The sequence below is a fragment of the Seriola dumerili genome, unplaced genomic scaffold (genome assembly GCF_002260705.1).
Source record: "Seriola dumerili isolate Sdu_G_001 unplaced genomic scaffold, Sdu_1.0 BDQW01000091.1, whole genome shotgun sequence".
In the NCBI taxonomy this organism is placed as follows: Eukaryota; Metazoa; Chordata; class Actinopteri; order Carangiformes; family Carangidae; genus Seriola; species Seriola dumerili.
The window spans coordinates 6,321,402-6,348,660 of NW_019174346.1; the positions used below are offsets into that span (position 1 = coordinate 6,321,402).

The 27,259-nt window shown below is 40.0% G+C and overlaps 1 protein-coding gene across 1 annotated transcript in view; it reads left to right on the forward strand.

Moving 5' to 3' along the window:
* LOC111222317 (protein turtle homolog B-like) overlaps window positions 1-27,259 on the forward strand; it is a 122,590-nt gene that overhangs the window by 29,496 nt on the left and 65,835 nt on the right. Inside the window, exons 2-3 of the mRNA XM_022746008.1 lie at window positions 5,114-5,305; window positions 16,454-16,600. Of these exons, the coding sequence (XP_022601729.1) occupies window positions 5,114-5,305; window positions 16,454-16,600 (339 nt within the window). The remainder of the gene's footprint in view (window positions 1-5,113; window positions 5,306-16,453; window positions 16,601-27,259) is intronic.

The window sequence follows — 27,259 nt, forward strand, 5'->3', positions numbered from 1 at the left end:
AGATAAACATCTTCTGTTTAGTACAAAACCCAAACAACCAGCAGCTTTTCATATTGACCTCAGTTCAAGGTGACTGTGGAGGCTTTTCATGCTTTGCTGCAGCCTTAATATGCATTTGAAAGCTCAGGCTGTCAAGTCAAGACGGATAATTTGGGTTAACACTGTTGAGAATTTACTCGTGGCCTTGAATGTATATTCAATTATTACAGCGGTGTAATTTGTTTGGTCTGTTCTACAGCGTGCGCTTTCTGGTAATTGCAAAATGGAGGAACATCAAGTGTTGGGACTCAGCAGAATGTCATCCACTGAGTAATTGTGTTTTTAGGAAGCTGTTTTTCCTCTGACCTTTTTCTTGCTTTTACACGCGGCACCTCTGCTGGAGGAAATGTAGACTAAGATTACCCAAAACATTACTGTCTCATGCTCCTGTCAATGATTTGTGTTTATCTTCCTCCCACTGTTTCTGCAAACTCTGCAGAAAAAACAAAGAAACTGACATTGTCACATTTAGATATTGGAGGTTGTTGCACATACAGATACAGTTCTGCATTTGATATTACTTTAGAATGATTTCGTAACGGTCACATTATGACTGTAAGACTGTATAATATAATTGCATTGCAACCATTTTTTAAAAATTATATCCAGCTACCAGAGGCTCAAAAAGTTTTAAGCCCAACTAATGTACTGAAAATCAAATAAAAAACACGTCCAATGTCCAATGTCCAATGTTAAATTAAGAAAACACTGATTTAACACTGGTTGAATGTATTCTGAGTCAGTTGTTGTTATTCCACCATTATTTCTATTCACGTTGGACATTAAAAACATTAGTCTTCCATTATCTTCCAGGATCTTATAGGACAAAACCGAAGCATCTTTCTCTGATAATCATAACAACAGTAATAGTTTTCAAATGAACAAGGTTTCTTTTATGGCTTACTGTATATTGCATTTGCAGTGCAGGTGTTTATTAGTTAAGATTTACCAGCTGATTGGAGAGACGCTCCACTACAGCTCTAGTTGAATATACTGTATTGCACATGATCAGGTCATATCACGTTTTAATTATTGCCCCCACAGTAATTGTGTTCACAGTTTTTTATTTCTTTTTCTTTGTTTGTTTGGAGTATTGCATACAGCCGCTGCATGCAGATTGCTTTGCTAAATGCGTGTTACTAAGAAAGGAGACGATGTCAGACTTTTTCAGTTTGGTTCCAGTTGTATTCACTCTCAGTTTAATCTCGACCAGCCTTGGAAAGTTGTAACAGAAAACACAAGCAGTCCAAGCTGACCAATCACAGCTCTGGCAGTCCCCATGTGCTATCTCTCCAGCTGCCTTAGGGATCCATATCTGTGAGCAGGTGTACGAGGAGAACTGGTGCTGTTTTAAAGGAAAAGGGCAAAAGGTTACAGCAAGTATTGATTTAATTTGGATTTTGTTCTATTTACTTGCCTGTGCTTTACTTTTAGTGTCTAAAATTTTGCCCAGTTCTGTATATGGTTATGTAATTTTTCTCCCAAACTTTGCTAGAATTGTTGATGCAGTATCGATACTACTGGTATGGTGTATCCCCTTAAGTATATAGTAAATGAAGCTTTATGCAACTGCTAATCATTTTCTATGGCGTAGGTTTCTAATATTTCTTCTGTGTAGGGTTAGGGTAAGTCAGTGGTTTGGAAACATCTTCACTTGTGTGTTGGAACAGTTTTTCCTAATATCCTTTGGTCAGTCTCTGAATATGTTTTCACTGACTGACATTTTTGCTGTACTTTGCTACAGAACAGAACACCAAAACTTTGTCTTTGTCTTAGTTATTTGTAGATTTAATGGATGAAGTCCTGTCACTTCCTGGTACACACAACTTAACTCTGCTTGCTTTCACTCTTGAGATACTTATGACAAAGCAGGAAGTTGGCTCTCATTTGTGTGCAGAAGAACCTATCTGCCTGCCTGGCTTCCTTACAGGCCACAGAGGGACGAGCAGTGAGTACATCTGATTAGTGTATCGACTGGTAAAATGCTACCACACCAGGTTTCCGCTCATAAAGCCAAGCTACACAGTAATTAGTCTTGGATCAATGTAGCCGTCCATCAGCTAGCCCACAGATAGCAGTTTCTCTGGGACTGCTCCGTCACTGAGCCAACAGAGTGAGTGTACTTTTAGGAAAAGGTTAAAGGTCCAGATATGATTGAACATCAGATGCATTACTGTCACATCACCTCTCTGGTGTTTTTGTCTGCCCACATTCTGTCAGACGAATGAGATGAAAAGCTTCTGTCGAGATAGATCACATTCATGTGTCTGCGTGCGCCATTTATCACGCTTTTCCCAACCCATTGGCCTTGACTCGGTATTGGATTCGTCACTGGCAGTCTTTTCCATCTTGATTGATGGAACTTGTAGCTTAGCATGTTTGTATTATCACACACAAACACTCACTTCCAAGGTGAATTTCAGACCCTCTTTCTATATATTTATTTCTAATCAGAGCCATCTCTAATGTGCACTTCGGCATTTCTGTTGGAATCAGCTCAGCAGACACCGGTGTTGTTTACTTCAAACTGACTGATGTCACGACAGTCTTTAAGATTAAAGAAGCAAGCTTGTCAAGGAAAGGCGAAGGATGTAATGAAAAGGTGAAAAGATGGCTTTTCCCAACGACTGCATTCTTAAAGGAGTAGTTTTACATTTTGGGAAATATTTCTGGTGGAGAAATTAGATGAGAAGATGGATGCTGCTCTCACTATCTGTCTGTTAAATGTAAGACTACAGCCAGATGCTGGTTAGCTTAGCTTAGCTTAATAACTAACCAGGGGAAAACAGCTAGCCTGGCTCTGTTCAAAGGTAACAAAATCCACCAACCAGCAACTCAAAAGCTCGCTGATTAACACTTAATATCCTGCTTCAGAGGCATCAGGTGGAAGTTCCAAAAAAAGTTTGTTGTTTCTCAATCTATGACAACTGAACTGAACTGAAAAGACCAGACTATGACTGAGCGATCAATATCACGATTATTTCAAATTTTTACCTCGATCGGGATTAATGAACGATTACTTTGATGCTTATTGCTTGAGTCATGCGTTCTTTGACATTTGCAGCTTACTGTGTCAATGTGTTTGTGTCCAAGTGAATAAATAAATTGGTTGCTATCCATGTTGCATTCACCACTGTCTGGTAGAGACAGACCCGATCAGGAGATAGAGTCGTGTGGACACCAGGTGTAAACTTAGCAGAAGTGATGCTTTTTAAAATGAAACTGTATTAGTGTGGACATAGCCTGAGACTCAGTGTCTGTGGTATTGTCATTCATATCCATATTACCGGCTTTGCTTTAAGTGAACATGGACTAACAGTAGTTGTACAGCGGTGGAGGCACGTGACTGAACATGAGGTAGTATATTTTTAAGTATTAAGCAAATTAACTGACATGAGCAGGAGCAGTGAGAGGTTCTAAATGTCGGTTTCGGTGAATTGCCAAGAACAAAGTGACCTAACAAAGTGAACACAAAGGTGAACAAATGTAACAGCTGATCATACCTTTTTTGAAATGTGGGCAACTCAAAGACAACCACTAGCAGGGACAAATATAGCAAGATAAGACAGTTAGATATTATATATATATATATATATATATATATATATGTATATATATATGTATATATATGTATATATATATATATATATATATATATACATATATATATATAATATTCTAACCATTAACCAAAACAAGAGAATCGAAAAACTAATGTATTCCAACCAATAAACCAAATATCTAAACCAGAAATCCCAATACACCCATGATGTTCAGGGGAATTAGTAAACTGTATTTAACAGATCTGCTTCAGGGTTCACCTCCAGCAGCAGCACCCTCAGCACTGGCCTCACTGACTTGAAAGAAACAGAAAAACAAACTGAAGTGTGTGCAGTACTATACATATAATGTATCAATCAAACCTTTGTCACAGTATATTTGTTGTCTCATGTGACTATATATATATATGCATAAGGTCAAAAGGTCAAAGTAAATTAAATGAAGATAAAATAGATTACAAAGTGTAAGATACAGAGAAACCTAAGGTGTGTGAGTATTAAGAATGAGGGTACCATATTTTACACTCAAACAGTGTTTTATTTAAAGTGTTGATCCGTAAGAAGATATATGGGTGAGGGTGGTGACTGCTTTGTTGTGACATCACAAAGTTACAGAAGTCCTGACAGCTTGTTTTCATTTGTGAATACAGGCTGTGTACATTTCTCTGTGGACTGAGCGCTTTGATACTTTCACTGTATTAATATAGAACCTAGACCTGCTTTATAATGAAAAAAGACATCGAAATCTCACTTCATACAATATGGGACCATTAAAGTCAGCTGGGTGGATGCAGGTGTGACCATCACAGGGAATATGAGCCAGATTACTTCTTGGCTTGGACCAGCTACTTCCTGATGTATTCAATTGTCACCTGGCAACTGCTCAGAGCCAAGAAATAGTCCAGTGCATAACATCCCCGTCAAACAGCTGTCGGCTAGCTGTCTCCACCTTTCCACTCTTTGTAATGCTAAAATAATCTAACTGGATTATAACATGAAAGTGTTATCAATCTGAACAGAAAACAAATAAGAGTATTTCCAGACTAATCCTTTAAGCAAAGCACTAATATACTAACTGTTGTTTGTAAGGACTTTGGACAGTGTTAGAAAACTGGTGTGGGTCACTACGTAGAAACAGGATTAGTAATTCTCAAACCCTGTAAAATAACAATAGTCATTTCTACTATCGACTCACTTAGTTTGTATGAGAATGGGAAATCACACCTGTCTGCTTATACATCTCTTCTTTCCTGCTGTTTGTATTGTGGTTACTGGAATGTCGTACAGGCTGGAGTGTGAGTTTCAGCTGATGTGAAAAGATTTAAATTTGAACGTAACTGTGTGAACTTGTGTGAAAGCACTTGCACATTTACGTATTTAATTTTTAACATTAAATATTGAAACATCGTATTGTTTTATACTGTAAACTGTAGCTTGTGTGTGTCGACTTGGGCTGTGAGCCACAGACTGTAGATCACCTGGGATTGTTGACCTGTACATTACTGTCTGCCCAGGTGCCCACGGAGTGCGAGAGGAGCCCCAGTTTGTGACGGCACGTGCAGGAGAGAACGTCATCCTGGGATGCGACGTGTCCCACCCCCTGAACGGCCAGCCCTACGTGGTGGAGTGGTTCAAGTATGGAATGCCCATCCCCTTCTTCATCAACTTTCGCTTCTACCCTCCTCATGTGGACCCAGAATATGCTGGTAAGATAGCGACCAATGTCACATTCAGAGTTTATAAAGTAATGTGATACCAGGCTGAAGCAGCTGTCTCTGGTTGAAGGTGTCATGGGTCTGCTCAGAAGTGTGCTAAAAGCCTAAATACAATCACCAGAAGTAAAAAGCCAATGTGAGCCCATAAATGAACTACACCATGATCACATGACTTCAACTTCACCACCTCTAAACTTCAACTTGCAGGTTGATTTATCTCTTACCTCTTCTACAAAAAGCCTTTCCTCTTACAAAGTAAGTAATAGTTTGCAACAACACGAGTATAAACACGACAAAGCTATAAAGGGTCACTGATGAATAGTTTGGTTTTTTTAGATTTGTTTTGTTAGAACCGGCTTTTTAAAGAGACATCAATGCTTAGAGAAATCATGACTGGGGTATTTACTGACGTATTTTATGTCATAGAAAAAAAATGTCTTGAACTTGCGTTGACCACAGACCTTATTTCAGTCATCCAACCAAAATCCCATTCAAACTCATTGACTTCGAGATAAGGGAACTGGAAGTGCTAAAATACTAATTTATAGGACTCAAGTTGCTCTTTAAAGTCCCACTCCACTGAAGAATGGGCTTTACTTATTGTTACTTCACTTTGCTGTTGACTGATGACATGATGATCACCTAAACTCTTGAGATTAAATTGTGTACCTACAAGCATAATTTTGTGGTCCAGTATGCAATTTACACAAGTGTGATGTGGAGACTTGAAGCACTGAGAATAGATTTTTGTCCAGTAAAGCAGAGACGTCTTTTATCCAGTTGTAAAACTTTTGAAATTAAAATATTTGAATATTCATATATTCAGGATTTTTCAGTGATGGAGGAGGAGTATTGATGCAATTTTCAGATGTTTTAACTATAATTCAATTTATTCTGTGGAAAAAAAGACATCAGACACAAATTACTATTCAAAGTATTTTTATACTTTCATTCAACAGTTTACCACATGAAATAACTCAGAAAATGGTTTTATGACATGAGCATGTACTGAGAGTGATATTTGTCATCTAGGCTCCCACAGCTCAGTAGGAGAATGGGGAATGACTCTGCTCAATTTACACTGTGTGAAAGCCTCAGTTTACTGATTGTTCATGCTGCCTCTGTTATTTCTGCTTATGCAGATTTCTCCCTTCAACAACCCATCACCCACCTGTTCTGCTTTCATTTTAACCACACTTCGTAATGGCTTTTTTTCCTTGTGCATTATGTACATGCCTTATCTCAGTAATATGTGTCTGCAGGGCACTAATTTGAGCTACACATCATTTAGTGGTTATATTAGGCTGCCGCTTGGATTCATTTATGGATCGTGATGTGAACGCCAGAGCTTTTTATGACAAATATACTGTAGCTATTTAATGCTATAATTAGCCCAATACTTGCAACAATAATGATAAAATTTTCCCAAATAAGATTTATGTCATTCCTGATATTGTCGTTCATATAATTACATTTTTGCACTTGTTTTTCTTTCACTTTGTTTTAGTAAAAGGATTTAGACATTACACCATCTTCATCAACACCTTCTTGACATTGCTTTCTTTGATCAGTGTCGTGCTTACCAGTGTAGAATGTAATAAATATATTTTCTAACGAATGTAGACGGCTTTAATGAGATCACATTTCCTTTGGAGGCAGCAGCTCTTTCCAGTGCAGGTTATTTATGTGTTGTGTTCAGTGTGAAGTTTGCCGAGGAGGTGAGGGGGATTTTCCCCTCGCCTGCTTTTGATTCCCTCTTCTCTGATCATTGAATTTCAGAGCTAATCCCCCCCTTCTGGTGTGCATTTGATTCAAAAGAGCTTTTATCATGCATTCATTCATGTCATAACAAATTAAATGTGAGTTCCCCCCAGTGTGAAGAGGAGTCAGTGCAACTAGCATCCACACACATGGATAATCTAAAGATTCAAACTACTTCACTCCTCTGAGCATTATATGATGAGAACAATTAAATGATCATGAGAAATGATGCTGTTTTGTATTAATCTTATTGACCCATATAGGCTTTAAGAAATTATTAGTGATAGCCATCACAAAAATAAACAGACAGACTTGCATGTATCCACTTCAAATTGAAAATGATGCACAATTCTTTGCTAATTAGCTACTAACACTAAAACATAATGAGGAAAACTATATCCATGCAGAGCAGCTGCTTTTCAATAAGATAGTTCAAAACAAAAATAGATGGAACTTACAACTCAAAACAATAAACTTAAAAAATAAATAAATAAACCACTGATGAGCTGTTGTGAAAAGGTTATTTATTCCTTAAAAGGGATTTAAAAGAAGATATAGAGTAGAGCTGGTGTGTCGTCTAGATCTTGAAATAACGAGACGGTTCTGAGGATCTGAGGGAGTGACCGCGTCAGGGTTTAAGATTTTGTTATTAGTTTGATAAGCAACAGGTAGCCACAGCAGGGATGACAGAACTGGTGAAATGTGTTGTTTCTTCTCTTTGTTCCAGTTAAAAGATTTCCTGAGGAGATTTCTGTCTGAGAGTAGAAAGTTTATGAGACGTAATAACAGTTTTCAGGTAGAGAGATAACCTAATTTCTAATCTTTGAAATGTTTGTAAGATGCAGAAAACAGGATTGAAGCAAAGATTCAATGTGTTAGCTGAGACAAATATATTGTTTTTCATGATTTGACTGATTATAATTGGGATCCCTGTCTAAGGCTGTGACACACATTGGGATCCAAAAGTCTGAGACCACTTTAGACAAGTTTATCTGATAGAGACAAATGAATATTTATAACAATTGTTGCTCCACAAAGGTTATTCTTTTCAAAATTCATTAGCAACACATGAGGGTCACATGAAATCCTGGCAGCCTGCTGAAAAGGAGAGTTCTCAAACACCTTGGGTAGTAAGTGTGATGGACGTTGGCTCTTCCTTTCTGTGAAACTGAGCTTTTAGTTTCCTGTGTGGTATCAGTGTGTCGTCAGAGGGTAGTCAGAGAGAGGCTAAGAGGTGAGCTCTCAGATCTGTTGTTGTTGTAGATTGAGACAGCTGCTTTTCTTACAATGTCGACAAACAGCCATATCTTTGTTGATAATTGATGGCTTCGCACACGCTTTGGTGTCGTGATATCTGATTAAAACCACCACAAAATTTTGTACCTTTTAATTTGTAGTTAGAAGATTTGAAGTTATTTCTCTGGCCATCACACAGCATCACCGCAATGCTTTAAGATTGGTAACATCAAATACTCAACAGAAAAGAGTTATTTTCAAGTTTGTTGTGTGAAAAATTTTTTTTTTTTAGGTTGATTAGATTTTGGTGTTTTATGTTAACGTCCACTTGTCTGTAATTATCTGTTTTACCAAATTATCTGCAAATTAGAGTTCAACTTAAACATTTTTGATGATTTGTAAATATCTATATATGATATACTGCAATTAAATAGTTTGTACTAACAATATTAAACTGTGGTCACAAACAGGTTTACCTTAGTTAGAAAGTTTTCTCCATTAGCATGGCACAAATTAATCTCCAGATCTGTTTGAAAGCCAGCTGATTGATCTGCCGCCGTCTGTATCAGATACAGGAAGAGGTTTCTTTTCTTCACACTGCTTATCCCACCTGCCTCCTGCAGCAGGAAGAAAAATAGTCTGGCAGACTAGAAGATGGTTGCAAAAATACAGAAACCCTGTATAATCTTTCTCCATCCTCACACACTCTGCCTTGACTGAGCACAAATACCTGACAGGAAAGACTTCTGAATTTAAGACTAAACCACAATAAAAAGACCAGTAGGATATGAATGTAATCCCTGTAGAAGACAACAATTACATTGGGAAGTATTCAAGTCCTGTCATGAGCCAGAGTCTGTGTGGTAGACATGGAAACAGAGAGTTGTTGTTTGCTTGTATGTCAGTCATTTTAATCACTCAATCTTTACACCCAGCTCCAGCAATTTGTTGTCATACCTCTGAGTTGGACCCCTATAGGACTAGGGTTCATTTTATCTGATCAGAATTCTTTTTGAGTCCCTTATAGAATCTCATTAGGTTCTGTTTTCAGCATTTGAGTGTGACAAAAGCTATACAAAACTAAAAATTATAAATTCAATTTAAATGTGTGTAATCACCTTTTATTAGCTGCCAAGCCAGAGACTATTATGAGTGTACTGTAGACCCAATTAATGTTCACACCTTATTTTCCCCACTTGCTCCAAATTAGAGGTCTCTATGCAAAACTATTTAAGTTTAGTTTAATATATCGAACTGGGAGATTCGTCCTGACGAGATGCAGATTGATCATTTCAAGACTCTCCATTCTGTTGGTCTTGTTAAATGATCCAAACACACAGTCCACTCACATTCATAGAGTGAGGTTTCTTTTCCAAAGTGCAGATAGAAGCTATCTCTGAACATATTACCAAGTTTCATTTCAGCCATGATGGATTAGCCACAAATAGTGACAGCCGACATAATCTGATAAACAAGAGTCTACAGCCTCTGTGAAGTGGACTTTGAGCTAAATTCTATGACAGTGATTGGAGTTGGCCTATAAAAATGCTGTTACAACACAGTTCATATTGTTGTGTTAGAGATTTCATTTGAAATGGATAAAATTTGAGTAGTAGGCCCAGTAGGCCTATACACTCAGCAACCCATAAAGGCAAAGTGAAAATATGTTTTTCAAATTGTTTTAATCATCCTTGAGATGTGTCTAGAACTTGACTGGAGCCCACCTGTGGCAAATTGAATTGATTGGATGCAGTTTTGTATATAAGGTCGCAGAATTCACAATGTCAGGACTGCAGCGTTAACACCACAATTTAGAATTTGCTCTCGTTGATAAGGGGTCACCAGTCCTCAGGGAGGACAACAATGAATTACTTCATTGATTAATTTGATCAATCTCATATCAGAAGCCATGACTTCCCAATTCAATAGATCTCCAGTCTCTACGTCAAAAGAATACAACAGGACAACTACTGAGCGTAAATAAAGAAGTTTTTTAACTAGACTACTATTTACAGAGTAAATGAAATGTTAAATAAGATATAATAAAATGAGCTGTGTGATGAGCTGGCAATGGTGGGAGAGAATATGTTATGACTAGTTACACTATGGCTATATAACTAATGATCACTACGTCTACGAATGAGATTTGATGATTAAATAGTTATATATCAACCCCATCGCAAGCGAAATGTAAAGACCAGCCAACTGTGAGTTTCGCTGTAGCTGGAGACCCGTGGCTAGAACCCAGGTGGCTGTGGTTGCTGTGGGAAACCTGGAGACGCGGGATCTAGGTGTCCCGTTATCACAGTGACAGATTCCGCTGGTGTCTCAGCAGTTCAGCTCTGGTGGAGTTTGCCAGCAGACTAGACTTCTCATAGGATTCCCTGCAGGCGGTCATGGGCAGGTCACGTTATCTGCCGGCGTCTCTTGCAATATAAAACTCAATTTTTGCTGGATAACTTTAGAGGAGACTGGCATTGGCCAGGTTGCTCTAAACTGTCTAAGGTTGAGGCTCTGAGGCACTTCTGTTGTCTTGGTTGACTTGGTTTTGACTTGGCTTAAAAATAAAAGGTCATGTGTGTAGACAAAAGGAATGCTACTTTGAGCATGTGGCAAAGACAGAACAAAGAACGCGGGCAAAACAATTAAGTTCAAAATGGCAAAAAGCAATGGCTAAGAACGGTTGCTGAGAGCCAATGACTAAGAGCTGTTGCTAAGAGTAACGTGTGAAAGGATCACAACTGTTTTATCCCCTGGGGGCTGGCGCATGTTTCAGGAGCGTCACCCGTCTTCTCTTTTGTTTCAACTTGGAGAAGAGGAGAATTTTCCTGGGAACTTTTGAATTATTTCATTCTGTAGTTTACCTGTAAAACTTGCATGTCTGTCTCCACCATGACCATAAAACTTTAAATGAAACAACATATAAACCTAATGGCACTAATAATGACAGGAAGGAACAATACAAATGTGGATTTCATATTACATCCTTCAAAACCAGAAATGAATCATAATACAAGTGGTTAACTGATCAAACAACATAATAAACACTTCCTAAAGCTAAAAGTCTATAAATGTGAATTACACAGCAGTTCTTTGACTATAATAGTAATAATAAAGACATTCTGGATGTCATGTAATGTGTGTTACCTTGTGTGAAGGATGCTGACAGTATAGTCACAAGAAAGATATTGTCTTGAAACCTATATGTTACATTTCAGCCATTCTTGAGGATAAAAATCTGGGATTGACGTATTACATAGAACATCACATGAGTTACAGAACAGTTGGATATTTATTTTTCTCAGATATGTGTCTTTGAGTCTGTTCTGCTGGTCACTGCTCAGGATTGGAAGGTGGGTTGTAGTTTATGACTCTTATCTAAAGAGGGACAGAGGGAAAGGGGGAAAGACTAGTTTGTGTGTGTGTGTGTGTGTGTGTGTGTGTGTATTCATGCATGGCACAGAGAGTTTAGGAATCACACCTAATACCTACAAACTGGGGATTTTGCACGCTCTCCAGTTTGCCTGGTTTCCATTCATTGATCCTCTGGAGCTGACCCTTTGACCCATGGTCTGGCGCATCTCTCTGACATGCTAACAGCTTGTCTGTTTGTGAGAGAGAAGGGTCTTTTGTCTCTGTTTAATTATCAATTTGATAGTTTGATGGTGGGAAGAGTAACAAAGTGTCAATTTTTGGTCCATAACTCTGCATGTCTTTACAATGAACTTCTTTAATGGCTTGTGACTGATGCCAGACCAGGTATGTTCACTACAGGACAAAAACCAAGCCATGAAGTCCAAGGAAGTCTCTATAGACCTCTGTAATAAAATTGAGGTGAGGCATAGATCAGGGCAAAGGTATAAAACGGTTTATAAATCTCTGAGGGTTCCCAGGAGAACAGTTGCCTCAATAACAGTGAAACTGAAGAAGTTTGGAACCAGTACTCTTCCTAACCCTAACCCTAACTCTAGTGTCTGGTCAAACTGAGGAACCGGGCAAGAAGGGCCTTGGTCAGGGAGGTTCACAAGAACCCAATGGTCACTCTAAAAGAGGTCCTCTCTAGTGATGGGAAAACGGCCTGGAAGGACGACCATCCCAGCAACACTCCATCAATCAGGCCTTTATGTTAGAGCGGGTAGACGGAAGCCTCTTTGAGTAAAAGGCATATGACAGCCCTTTGTGAAAACTGAAATATCCTGTAGTTCTAAAGCCAGATGCAGGCTGACGCCAACCACCCTCTGTGCTTCAGTGTGACCATGACATTACATCATGGAATAAGGTCACAGGTCTTGGTCAGAGCTGCGGAGATACATAGAGGCTTACATTGTGCCCTCTATAGCTGTTGAAGGTTAATGAGTCGAGCCGAGCACCGAGGCAGTGTTTCCTACATATCTGTCTGCTGTTGGTCTCAAACGAGCCGTTGTCTTATTTTTTATAGGGCGGAGGAGGAGGGAGAAAACATCTGTGAGAGTAAGAGCGGCAGACCAAATATAAACCATTTCCATGAGAAAGTGTAGAGAGGAAGAGATGAACATTCTTTGATAGCCAGGCAGGAAGAATGCAATAGAAAATGAAGATGAAGCTGGAACAGAGGGAAAAAAAAATGAAGAAACAGAAGGAAGTCCCCAGATTACATTGTTGAATCTTCCCAATCATCATGGAAAATCTCTGAGCTGGTCCGGAAGGATGGTGACATTTGAAAACGACTTACCCCCACATACATTTTCTGAAGCTAATAAATCGGCTTTGTCCTTCTTCTGTCAAAGTTATGCAGGATATTTTGGGCACACATTTAAATTAGCTTGCCTTGTTAAAAAACCTCTTATAAAGCCAATACAGTCCAATAGTCATACTTAAAAAGGACAAGTAAATATATAACATTGACAGGAGGGCCTGTGCAGCCCACAGTATATCGGTAGCATTGCCTTTGATGAGCACTGTTGCAGTGGTAGCAAGTCAAGAGGCAGAAGCAGTGGCCACTGATGTGATGAGGAGTGGAGCTCAGAGTCAGACCGCCACACCAAGACACACAGCGACTGAACAGAACAAGGTGGGATGAACAGCTGGATTATAACTACTGCAATGAACAGAAGTCCTGCTGAGTGTTGCCTTTGCTGCCTCAGGGATACTGCTCTCTTCACTTATAACAGCCTGGACAGTTAGAAACTGTATAATCCCACTGTGAATTTGGATTACTTTATGGATTCTATCACTTCCAATATCGCAGACGCGTCAATGAAATATTCTTAATTGATGTTTATGCCTCCGCGCCGTCGCCGGCCAGGGACTTATGTTTTCAGCATCATGTTTCCGGGTTGTCCATCTATCCGTCCCATTCTTCTGAATGCTATATCTCAGTAACACCTTGAGGGAACTTCTTCAAATTTGGCACAAACATTAATTTGGACTCAAGGATGAACTGATTAGATTTTGGTGGTCAGAGGTCAAAGGTCAAGGTCACTGTGAGCTCAGAAAACACGTTTTTTGGCCATAACTCAGGAATTCATACACTAATTATAACATTAATTTATAAAAAATTAAGTGATGACATTTTATATCTAAAACCGTCAAAGTTCACCTTCACTGTGGCATCATAAAGTTCTTCAAAAACATGCTGTAACTGAGGAAGGAGAGATTGTGACCATACTTCCTGGAACTTGGCTGGTTAGCAGAGGCGTCTGGTCCCGTCCACAGCAGCTCAGCTTCTTCTACTTCTCTAAACTGTGAGGGCACCGATTCCATTAACTGCTCATTCTGTGACATTTCATGATGTACTGTAGAGAATTTATATTTAAATCCTGTTTCTTTCCAACCATTTATTTTTTTATTTTTTTATTTTTTTTGTAGTGTGAAGGAATTTTGTCACTGAAGTATAAAGAACTGTAAGAAAAGTTGTATCTCAAAAGTTAACGGCCGCTCTGAATTTCCACCAGTGTATACATAAATTTGGCATCAGTGCAGCTTTTTATACATAGTAATTGATACAGTTAGTTTACTATTTACTTGTAGTCAGTTTTCTTCTGCTTTCATCGGTTATTTACATTAGCTGTGAGTAACATGGATAGAAACAGAAAACACTAAAGTAGAAACTGAATAGAAACATGTTTTTGTTGTCGGTTTGTTTTCCTTTCCTGATGGAATTGGCCGACTGTGTCGGGTCTGTTTCGTACTTTGTGAGCAATATGTGGAGCAAGGCAGAGGACAGTGTGAGGGACATGCTTTTCATAGAAAAATGTGTGGTTAAAAAAATGTTACCGCATGCTAAGTTAGTTGTAACGTCACAGATTCAATAGCTGTGAGACTTGACCCAGTTGTGAGACCTGTGAGACCACTTCAGACCTGATTCACTACCCACAAAGTTGCCAATTGATTTTCAGAAGTCCAGTTCCAGGTTTAAGGATTAGATAGATAGATAGAGAGATCGAGAGATAGAGAGATAGACGAGTCTGTGACTCTCCTTGAGTCGCGCAGCCAAAGTCCAGACTTAAACCTAATAAAACATCTTTCAGTCGTTGTTTTCACACTACTTTTTTAGAAACTAAAAAACTACTTTTTTATTTTCTAAACTGTCCAATCAATTCAATTTGCCACAGCTGGACTCCAACTCATTTCTAGACACATCTCAGGGATAATTAAAGCAAAAAGGATGTATCTGACCGCAGTTTGGATCCACAGCAAAAGGTCTGAATACTTCTGTTAATGAGACATTTCAGTTTTTGATTTTTAATTAATTTGCAGTATAACTTGCAGTAAAAGCAAAGGGTGCATGTGAAAAGCAAGCAGCACTATGCTTTCATAATTAAAGTGAAGGACAGAATAGAAGTCTGTGTTTATACGAACACACTTAATGCATGATTTCTTGTTCTTTGACTTTAATGCTTAAATGCACCAAACCCAAGGAGGACATTTGGTGGATGGTCAGGACAGAGTGTTTACTCTGAGGCAAGGAGAAATGGAAGTGGAATCATTGTTGTATGAACAAGTGGACAGTGAGGGATCCACAGATACTGTATACAGTAATAAAGACACAGTTCACACTCACACTTCACATGGAGTCTCCCTCACAGATCCTTCCAGTCTGCCAAGAGAAAAGAGGAGACAGACATGCTTGGAAGCTGGACAAATATAATCTGATATATAAATAGAGTAATCAGGACACCCACATACACACACACACACACACACACACACACACACACACACACACACACACACACACACACACACACACGCTCACAGAGGCTTGGGATCAAACAATACTTTGACTGTCTACCTTCACTCACTGAAACACCCACCAGTACAGCTTATATTTACCTGGTTTGTCATGCAAAAGACGGGATTCAGAAAGGCAAACAAAAAATGAGTCATGAATACCCACAAAGTGGATAGAATAGGAGAGAGTGAGGGGATTAATGAGGGATAGCCAAGCTTTGATAATGCTGAGCCCGCCCGTGCTCCCTGAAAGCACTTTGTTTAGCCCTTATTGCCAGTTGCCATCTGTTATGATCTAGTTGCCAGATTTGCCCGGAGCAACATCATCAATCCCCCTCTTTCAGCTTTTGATCTGTAAAAGCAAAATGCAGCTATTCCTGACTCCAGTCAAAAGCCGATATATGTCATGACGGACTGTGACTCCCATGTAGCCCTGAGGGTCCTCTGTTGTCATATTGTCATGTTGGCCACTTCCCACTCCTCATAGGATGTAACGACCTGTCCTTGCCTCAGTGCATCTCCAAAATAGACACAGAGACGAGGACATCTCTGCCGCACTGAGGCTTAAGTGACAGATTTCACTGTGCATATACTACTTCAGTTAGTATCCTACTTTTATGTTGTGCTGCACATGGACAGTGCTGCAGTGCCTCTGTTCAGAAACATGTCTTATGTACTGTGATGTCACCCTACACTACCACAGCACAGTGTACTCTGTGATCCCTGCATATTCACTGTGCATCAGAACTGTTCAAAGGTTGATTCACTCTTTAACATTCATCTGGTGTTTCTCTTGTCTCTTCTCTTTGTTCATTTGCCTCTCACCTGTCTCTTCCTTCCCTTTATTTCCTTCATTAAATTCAATCCACCTGTTCCTCTCACCTCTGTGTCCCTTCCTGCTGACAACGCACCTCCGTCACTCTCGGCAAGGCCGGGCCAGTCTGCACGGCAAGTCCTCCCTGCGGATAGAGAACGTGCGCTCAGACGACCAGGGCTGGTACGAGTGTAAGGTGCTGATGCTGGAACAGCAGTATGACACCTTCCACAATGGCAGCTGGGTGCATCTAACCGTCAATGGTAAGAACCATCAGCATATATTATTCAAACTGTTCAATAGAAATTCCAGACTTGAAACAGATGTGTGTATGGTGCAGATGTGGACCGCTGTGTTATTTGTACAACTTATTCTGTATCAAGCGTCTGTAATGATGCACTTGATGTCGATGGGAATACTATGCAATATTTTTCTACAGGCGTGAGGATGGTTATAATAATGATTATTAGTGTAACTACTATAGCAGCTTTGGCTACTGAAGATTTTTTAAGGGCTCTGTTAACCTTGAGATGTGCAGACATTCAGTGCAAACACAAACACTTGCATGCACACACACACACACATACCCACACACATACACATACACACACACACACACACACACACACACACACACACACACACACACACACACACACACACACACACACAATATTACAGACAACTGGGACTTTAAAGGTCAGGCTTTCTCAATACCATTTCTTATGCAACAAGAACATAAAATCAGATTAACAGTGTGTGATTCTGCAGGACTTTCGGATCATATGGCTGATGAAGGTTCCACTCAGACTATCACAGAGTTTTAATTGAGTAAATTCAATTATAGACACTGTTATCAACGAGAATTAAATTAATTCTTAATTGGCCAGAAAGACTGTAAGGCTGGCACGTACAACTTAACAAACAATTGTTTGTAGCTAATTATTATAGCAAAGAAAAACATGTTGGGACAGCAGTGAACACTCACATATTAACACACAGATTAAAAATGTAATAGTAGTAATGATAGACATGAGTTAGCTTATCTGAATGTATATATACTTCTTTATTTTAACTACGTGTTAAGCAGATTGGAGCAATCAAGGACCATAAATGCAGAATTTGGAGAGATGAGGGCGCCCTCAAAGACCCATGGGTCCTAGTGCAGCGGCACTGGCTATTTTTCCTCCACTGATTAGTAGCATTGTGACACTGCATTAACAGTTTTGGCTGTGACCAACAACTACTGTCAATACCGGTTAATCTGTTGATTATTTGTTCAATATCCTAATGAACTGTTCTGCTATAAGGTGGGGGGCGCCTGTAGCTTACAGGTTAAGTAGCTGACCATGAATCACCCGGCTGCTGGTTCGACTCCTTTGTTGCATCTCTTTTTCTTGACATCTCTCTACTGCCAATAACAAAGGAAAAACCTTGAGCAAGGCCTTTAAACCCAACTGCTGTGGTAGAGCTGCTCAGAAGCCAGAAGGTCAGACTGTGGTTGTACTGGGCAGCCTCCAGGTGTAAATGTGTGTAACTGTGTGAATGCAATCACACAGTAAAAGAGAGCTTGCCTCTCAGTGAAACTACTCTGAATAAATAAAAGTAAAAAAAAAAAAGAAGAAAAGAAAAGCAGCAATTTCTCACCTTTTAGAATATAAAGCTAAATTCTCTGAATTCAAATTTTTTTTCTAGAGTAACATTTTCTAAGGGATGAGCTGGGCACATTTACAGTCCCCATATTAAGAACTCTTTGAAGAAATCTTTGGACAAAGGACAGAGTTGTCTCTGAGGAAAACACAGTAGCCTCTACATGCTATGTGTCTCTGGAGAAGAGAACCAGACAAACCACCTGAGTGTAAAATAAGTATCTTACTGTGGACGTATACTCTCCCAGGACTCAGAATCAGATATTCTCACCTTCTCTTGTCACAGTTGCTCAAGCATTTATCAACTCACCTAATCAGACTGTATATGATGATGCATGTTGCTGTGGTAACAGACACACCACAGACCCCACCTCCTCCTTGTGGTCATGGCACATTAGCTCAGTTTTATCAGTGTTGCTCTTGTTCTGTTTGACTTTGCCTCACAGCTTCTCTCTCTTAGAGGCATCAGACTGCCTCTTTTCTGTCTCTGTCTTCATGTCCATCAGTCCTCCACTGGCCTTTATCGCTACGCTGCCATGTTAGACATGAACCGCAGTACAGAACTACCAGTTGTAGTAGTCAGACAGTGGTGTCGTACAGTACTCAGCTGACTGAGTTGCTAGTTGAGGTGAACTGTGGTCAGTGATCTGCCAAAATAAGAGAGACTAGAGTTTGTTGTGTTGTTTGTTTTGAATAGTGAAGCGCTTTAGATTTAGATTGACTTCATTGTCCACCTCTGTGAAAATTTGTCTTCGGCCTCTCCAAAAGAATGTTCAATAAAAATACATACAATCCACACAACCAAACATGCCATCCAAAACATACATGTACAACATACAGTAGTGTGAATGAAAAGGTAGGTTGAATAAATAAATACCAGAGAGCCAATCCTGTAAAATAACAACATGAGTAACAAGTGTTCCCAAGTGCAGTCATTATGTGTTCAATGCCTGTATGGCATAGGGAATAAAAGACTTCTTATATATGTTGGCCCTTGGGGCCCTGAATCGACGGCCAGATGGAAGAAGTTCAAACAAAGAGCAAGAGAAGCTCAGGGTCAGCAGGCAAGCCGCGTGCCCTCCATAATCTTATGGTCTTGTGGAATCAAATCACAAACTACTGAGAACAGTAGTTTCAAAACTGGACTTGATACATGCAGATACATTAAGTCCAGTTTTGAAACATGATCCCGCCACAAAGTTTCTGTACATCTTAATCACCCTGTCCTCCCTTCTGCTTTTGTTGAATAGGGAATATGTTTAAAGGGGCTATTCTAAGTATTATAAGTTTTCGCTGCTGCTGAACGTTGTCTTTGCAGGGAGCGGGTGGTGGTGGCCATCTTCTCTATATCACAAGAGGTAATAATACGCCCTCTGAGCAAAGCTACAGTCTCCAGGGCAGATTGACAGTGAGTCACTATCAAAAGGTGACGTGACAGGCCGGGGCTATCTGGCTAGCATTTTAACTTCAGTAGAAGAAAAGATGTAATGGAGACAAGAGTTAACATTGGTGTTGCTTTCCACCTCTGGAGACAGCTCATGGTGAGTAATGTAAGAAAGGTTGATGCTGAACATTTCTTTTAGACTGGTAAGTAAACAGCTGTTAATGCTAACTAGTTAGCTATGTAGCAATGAATTTGTGGGTTTTTAGTCTTTCATTTTTTTTTACCTAGATAATAAAGACGAGGCAAGATGTCAGTGGGTGGAGGTCAATATGAGATAAACTCTTAGCAGTAAAAGTGAAAGCTAGCTTGGTTTAAAAATAGCCTTTTAGATGGAATGTGTTGTGGATGGGTGGCGACCACTCAGCAGTCAGGCTCTTTGAAGAGGTAGAAGTTCACATTGAGGACAGGAGGTGGCAGGGGAACGCCCGCTTCACAGATCACCTGATTCACTGACAGCAAAGGTGAGGCTGCTGAGAGCCCACTGAAGCTTGCTCGCTGAAATAAAGGCGAAAGGAGTCTTTCCTCATCCTTTGGTGGAGGGATATACAGTGGTGAAGTGGTGGCAGGGGTCACGTGACCAGGGCTCTGGGGAGTCCCTGCTACTTTACCGGTTGCTGATGTCATCCACATTCAGCTCCCACCTCTGCTTGTCTTGCAGGAGGAATGAGTCCATGTTGGATGCCCAGACTTTGATGGCAGCAGTGGTGTGTTCTGCACTTTGGCAGATGTGCTGTTAGTTAGTTGGATGTGTGTCTCTCAGAGCTGTCATGCTGGAGCAACATGTGCATGTATGTACACAAAAACATGATTCATCAGTGTCTGTAGAGGTCATTTAGGATTTACTCGTAGGCCTTTGTAACTTTCATCGTAAAAAATTGAGTAGCGTGTATTCTTTACTTTATCTTTCATTGAAGTCCAAGATTTTACTTTCAGCCTTTTGATGAATACAGGCTCAGCTTCTCTGTGGTGGACTCATCCTGTACATGCAGATTTTCTGATCATAGAAATCAGAGGATTAGTGCTCAAGCCTTCAAGGCCAAACTCCCTCAGGCAGAGAAGCCAGTGTGAAATAGAGCTGAAAGAAACTATATAAAAAAAGGTTAAATGTGATCTATGAGGTATCATCTACTGAATCCATCCAAGCTACACATCCAAGTTTCTGTCAGTATGGTGAATAATACAGTACTGGCAGGATGTAGTTTAGATATTACTCACAGTGAACATGTAACATGTGCATCCTTCACCTGGGCATTAGCATTGAATTCTTAACTAGGTGTTTCAGCACCATATTTCAAAGTGTGGCTGATACTTTCAGAAATTGCAGTCACAGAATCTTTTAGTTTCAGGGCCCTGCTACATACCCATGCTGCATGGAGCTTCAGCAGTGCAGTCCTCTATTTATAGCCCCCCATTTGCAATCCACCTCTCCCTATCATTGTCAAACATCAGCGGTTGTCAGTGATTACTCTGTGCACTTTAGCTGTCAGCCTTGTTGGCACTGAGGGAGTAAGTGATGCATATAGATTCTGCGTGAGATGCATATAGACCGTGGGTGAGAATGAGCTGTATCGTGCTCATGCCTTTCCTCCACAAATTGTCACCTCTGTTTCGTTCCTGTGAACTTACATCGCCCTCAGACTCCTTCCAGGCAGAGTGTGACTGGAGAACAGGAGGAGCAGGAAAACAGGAAGTGTTTGTTGGAGTGATGTAATTATTGTGCAAGCAAATTGTTTGAATAATTGTTAGATTTGAGGAAAGAAACACAAGTCCAAGTACTGCGTAGTAAAGTTAATAAAATGGGTATACATGTATGGATAGATGGAAGTATGAAGAGGATTCACACAGTCCAGTGGGAAGTACCCCAGTTTCTAGCTTCTTAGGACAACACTGTCCACTTTTTTTTTTTTTGTTCCTAAGATAATTTAGACCACCACTGTTACCCTGTGTTCCATCACAGTTCAGGCCCCAGTCCAGCATGAGGTGATGCCAAAGAAGCAAGGTTCATATCTCCTAGGGTTAGTCTTCAGCTGCTCCCCCCAAAATAGCCTCAACACACCCTCCCGCCTGCCATCCCTGCAGCAGAACTCTGCAGTGCCTGCATGCTGCACAACAGCACCAGTCTCTCTTTCTCCTCCTCTCCTGGTGTCTTTCTTTCCCGCTTTTACCTCTGCCGCCTCTCTGTGCCTCCCTGCCTCTTCCCTCATCTTTTTCTCCCTCTATAATGAGCTTACACACACACACACACACGCACACACGTTACCTCAGCACAGGTTGAGGTCTTTGAGGGAAACGGGATAAAAATGTCACTGTGCCCCCTCCTCATCATGGTCTAAAAACAGATTTACACATGACCACTAGCCACTGCTTATCCCACACAGGATTAACAAACCACTGTGTCCAAACCTCCAAGACAAATTGCTGCATTAAAAAATATCATCCTCTTAAAATCTAAAAAGCTTATACACCTATTTCCCCAACAGTTTTACCTGTGGTATTATTTTGGACTTTGAGAGTGTGAGGACTCCACTTAGACAAAGATATTACAGAATAATAATAACTGCCCCCCCTTCATTTTGGTGAATTGTAGATGCCATTTTTGCCACACCAGCAGTTGTTTTAGTATTTGTGTGGCCAGATGTGATGCTGTGCAGTGCACTAGCCTCTTTATATTACTGCTGTGTGATTTAAATAAGACTGAAATATGAACAGCTCTTACCATCAACATGTCACATTTAATGTATTGCTTTCTCTACATTTGTACTAGTTTAGGTTTTGCACAATGATCAACAGCTCGTCAAACAATATGTTATTGCCATGAATGGTTATCATAATAAGTCTGTAGTTGCAAATGTTAATAAACAGTTTATAAATTAATCGTGGTCCAGATGTCCTGCAGCTCCTCTCAAGTCCACTGGCGAGGTCTGAATTACAGCGTTAGCTTGAAAGACAAGCAACAATGTTCCATGACCTGGCCACCCAAATTTTTTTTCTTAATAAATGGGTTTTAACTGCTCTATAAAGCATCAGTAATTGGTTCACCAGATTAACCAGTAATAAGACGTTATTTACAGTTTATAAACCGTTTATAAATGCTGCATTCTCAGTAGCACCATGATTTAACACATATTTCTCTATGTTTGAAAATTGCTGGAAACCTTTGCGATAATGCAAGTACACAACTCAAAAATACATAGGTGTAGTCATTTTTAGACATTTTAATGTGGAAAAGATACAGATTAAAACTTTAAGAACACTGATGCATTGCTTCACTATAGTAAAGACTACAGTAAGAAACTCTGCTTATCTCTCACTTTAGGTTCACTCTCATGTTTCTGTTTGTACTTTCAGATTGCAGCCTTATCTTACTGTTTACTGATCGCAAACCCAGCATTTGGGAGGCTTTTATTGTGAAGCAGCTGTAGGAAATGCATTTCAGGGAGGACTACAACAAACAGAAACAGCCACATTGAGCTGTTAGAGGAAAAACTGTGAGCGACAGACTCTGCTGTGGTTTGTGCAAACCAACACACCTCCACTGTGTCTTTTACCTGCCGCACAGTGATGTGGAAGAAAACTGGCACCATGTCAGCACAGCTGGAACGGCCGTGGTTGCTCACGGCACAGCTGAGCCCAAACATTCCCAACCCTATCAAATAATGGCCAAAGGGAATACAGACAGTCTAGTTCTGGTTTACTGAGCAATAACAATAACAAGCTTGTAGGGTAGAGAAAGCTTAGATAGTCAAGGCTATTTTCACAGTAGATAAATAGTTATTCATTTGACATCCTACTGAGAAATGCCTGATGTTGTGATTGCTTTAACAGCAACAGAATTGTCTTTGATTGACATTTAAGTCTATGAAGATTCAACCAAAACTACTGCTCCTTCAGTGTCTAACCCAGGAGACCCAGGTCATTAGAAATGCTCAGTATATGATTAAACACAGGCATAAATTATCTATCAAAAGCGTGAGCAGCTCAGCAGCGTAACAGCAGCAACTCCACTGCTCCACATGTGTCTTCTGTGTAGCTGTTCAGCTACAGGATTGAGTTGTAGGTCACCCGCTTTTTGGAAGTCTTCAGAGCCCAACACACACTGACTGTGGTTACACTCTTAAAACACATAAGGAATAAGCACGTGGGCGTTCTCTTCAACTTGGTGGTTATGCTGCTCACTTCCCTGTTTTTATGGTAGCTACGTTTTCTCTTCTGAGCAAGTAAAATTTTAGTGCGTTTTTAGGATGACACGTGCTGATTCCCATACAGAAATGTAACATATGACATATATGTCCCTATATCAAGAGTGATGTTGCCATATACTGTATATTAACTATAAGGGGATACGTCATTATGACAGATGTACATCCTCTGGATATATGAAGAAATACCCATAGTAAAATTTATAAATATATTAAAACTATCTATCTATCCATCTATCCATCTATCTGTCTGTCTGTCTGTCTGTCTGTCTGTCTGTCTGTCTGTCTGTCTGTCTGTCTGTCTGTCTGTCTGTCTGTCTGTCTGTCGATCGATCATATAAGCATACATACATATATATTTTTATGCACTAGACATATACGTAAATGTATGAAATTGTTCCAATTTTGAATAGGTTTAATATATAATTTTTAGATATAATTACATGTATGATTTTTCTTCATATTTACATATTTTTAATACATTTAACATATGTGCATATATTACATTTGGATATGGGTTTCATGTGTGGTAAAAATCTCAGAAAGATGCTGAGATCCTGAAAATTAGCAGTTAGCCATTTTTTCTTGGTGGACCACTTTACTTTTAATTTGTGATTATTTTTCCCAGTGGTTTGGTTTATAGTAAAAGTCAGATTTTCAAGTTTGTGCTGTAGAGTATAATCCACTTTGCTCATAGCCACTGCCAACTATGAGCAAGTGACAACGACTTTACTTGGCAAATCGCCAATCAAACTGTAGTGAGGCAACAAGCAGCCAGAACCACCTGATATCAAACTTTCATTGCCAAAAACTCTTGGCGCTTTGACTTTGTGAGCATGGGGCTGTCCCCAAATGGCACAATTAAGAACTCAATTTTAAAACTATTGATGTATAAATACACTAATCAGCTATAACATTATGACCAGCTGCATAATATTGTGTAGGTCCCCCTTTTGCCTCCAAAACAGCTCTCACCCGTCGAGGCCTGGACTCCACAAGTTGAGCTGTGGTACCTGGCACCAAGATGTTAGCAGCAGATCCTTTAAGTCCTGTAAGTTTCAAGGTGAGGCCTCCATGGATTGGACTTGTTTATCCAACATATCCCACAGATGCTCGATTGGATTGAGATCTGGGGAATTTGGGGGCCAAGTCAACAACGTGAGCTCCCTGTGTTCCTCAAACCATTCCTTAACCATTTGTGCAGTGTGGCAGGGCGCATTATCCTGCTGAAAAGTGTACTCGGTCTGCAACAATGTTTAGGTAGGTGGTACATGTCAAAGTAACATCCACATGAATGGCAGGACCGAAGGTTTTCCCAGCAGAAAGTTGCTCAAAGCATCACACAGCCTCTGCCGACTTGCCTTCTTCCCATAGTGCATCCTGGTGCCATCTCTTCCCTAGGTAAGCGACGCACACGCACCCAGCCGTCCACATGATCCACAGACCAGGCCATCTTCTTCCATTGGTCCGTGGTCCAGTTCTGATGCTCACATCCCCATTGAAGGCACTTTTGGAGGTGGACAGGGCGTCCGCCATGGGCACTCTCGACCGGTCTGCCGCTACGCAGCCCTACACGCAACAAGCTGCAATTCACTGTATGTTCTGACACCTTTCTATCAGAACCAGCATGAACTTTTTCAGCAAGTTGTGCTACAGTAGCTCTTCTATCCTTCACTCCCCACGCACATCAATGAGCCTTGGGCGCCCATGACTCTGTCGCCGCGTTCACTGGTTGTTCTTCCTTAGACCAGTTTTGGTAGGTACTAGGAACATCCAACAAGACCTGCAGTTTTGGAGATGCTCTGTCATCTAGCCATCACAATTTGGCCCTTGTCAAAGTCGCTCAGATCCTTACGCTTGCCCATTTTGCTTCCAACTCATCAACTTCGAGGACTAAATGTTCACTTGCTGCCTAATATACCCCCCCACTGACAGGTGCCATTGTAACAAGATCATCAATGTTATTCACTTCACCTGTCAGTGCTCATAATGTTATGGCTGATCGCTGTATATGAAGCCACACTTTTCAATACAATACCATTGCCTCTAAAGATGTGGATATGTTTATGGAAGGGTCGGGGGCAGCAGCACTGTCAACCAACAGGAGTCATAGCTCATGAATAAAGCTTTTGTTATGTCAGTGAGTTCAACATAGTCTTTTTACCAAAGTGACCTTTGGTAAAAAAAAAAAAAAAAAAGCTCACTTTTTAAAAATTTAATTACTCAATAACATAGCTTGTGAGTAGAATGCTTTGTAGAGGCTAGCTATAAGTTATTGGGAGTTTAGTGTCCTTAAAAGCATCACCGAGTAGAGTTGTAAAAAGTAGTACCTGCTCACAGCTGCTGTTCACTCAAACAGTAATGTAACTTTGGCAAAAAGGTGAAGGTGAGCAAGTTTCATGACTCTGCAAACCAATTATCATGGTGCACTGACTTGTTTTCCTCTGTCAAAAAGTCATGTGTTTGCAGTTTATAGTTAAAGGATTAAATATGAAAAAAGTATCACAATTTAAACTATATTATAACATTACAATAACAACAATCCCAGAAGATATTCTGCTGTATTCTGTTATGTTAATGTGCATTATTATATATAAATATATCTCTGTTCTAACTGTCTAATTGCGTTTTCAATCAAAGATATTGAAAAATAAAAAAAGTGAATACATAAATGATAAATGTAGTGTAAGTGTCTATAAGAAGCTGTGCGGTTGGAAGACCTTGATTGTTCCAGTCTCTGTGGCGTGCGGCATAGAATTAGCACTATGGCCTGGCTTATGGCTGCAGATGGAACGACATGTTAGCAATTGAGAGGCCACAGATTACACATGTAAGCAGATCAGCTTCAGTCCTAAAGTGATTAGATTGAGAATATCAAAACAGGAATTATGACTGAACAAAAATCTGTATTGAATCGCTGACATTATTGCCGTTTGTCTGTGTGTGTGCGTGCGCTTGTGTGTCTGGGTAGAACAGAGATAGTTCGGGTTAAATGGGGGCAGGGAAGTCAAGAAACACAGCTTAAGCGTGTTTTGGTAGGAAGACTTGCCAATTGTCTTGTATGATCATCCCCTTCCCATAATCTAGACAGCCTCTGAGCTAAAGAGGATTTAGAAAAATGGTTTTACAAAAACGCAACATGTCCGGCGCATCTCTCCCCATCTTCACACCCGAATCAAGTGTAAAAGCCCTGAAAAAGCAAAGTGAACAATGTTTTTTTTTTTTTTTAATTTTGTTCAAATGGATCAGTGATGAGATATTAAGGCATATTAAAGTGATAGTTCGGGTTATTTGATGTGGGGTTGTGTGAGGTAGTTACACATAGTCAGTGTATTACCTGCAGTGAGAGTTTAGAGGAACAGTGATGTTCTGCTGTGGACGGGGTCATTCACAAAAACGTGTTTTAGCCACTTTTAAAAAATACTCACATAAAAAAAGCTAATACCGTGTTAAGTGTTGATTTATTTTGATATTTTCACCACTTTATCTTGCCTTCAAAATAGCCCCTTTCCTTTGGAACTACATTTTTTTCAACCGGTTGAACTACCAATGTCCTACGCTCTGTCTGATGCAAAACAGATGATTTGATAATTTATGGCTACTTCTAACCAATTCCGATCTCTCTCTTGT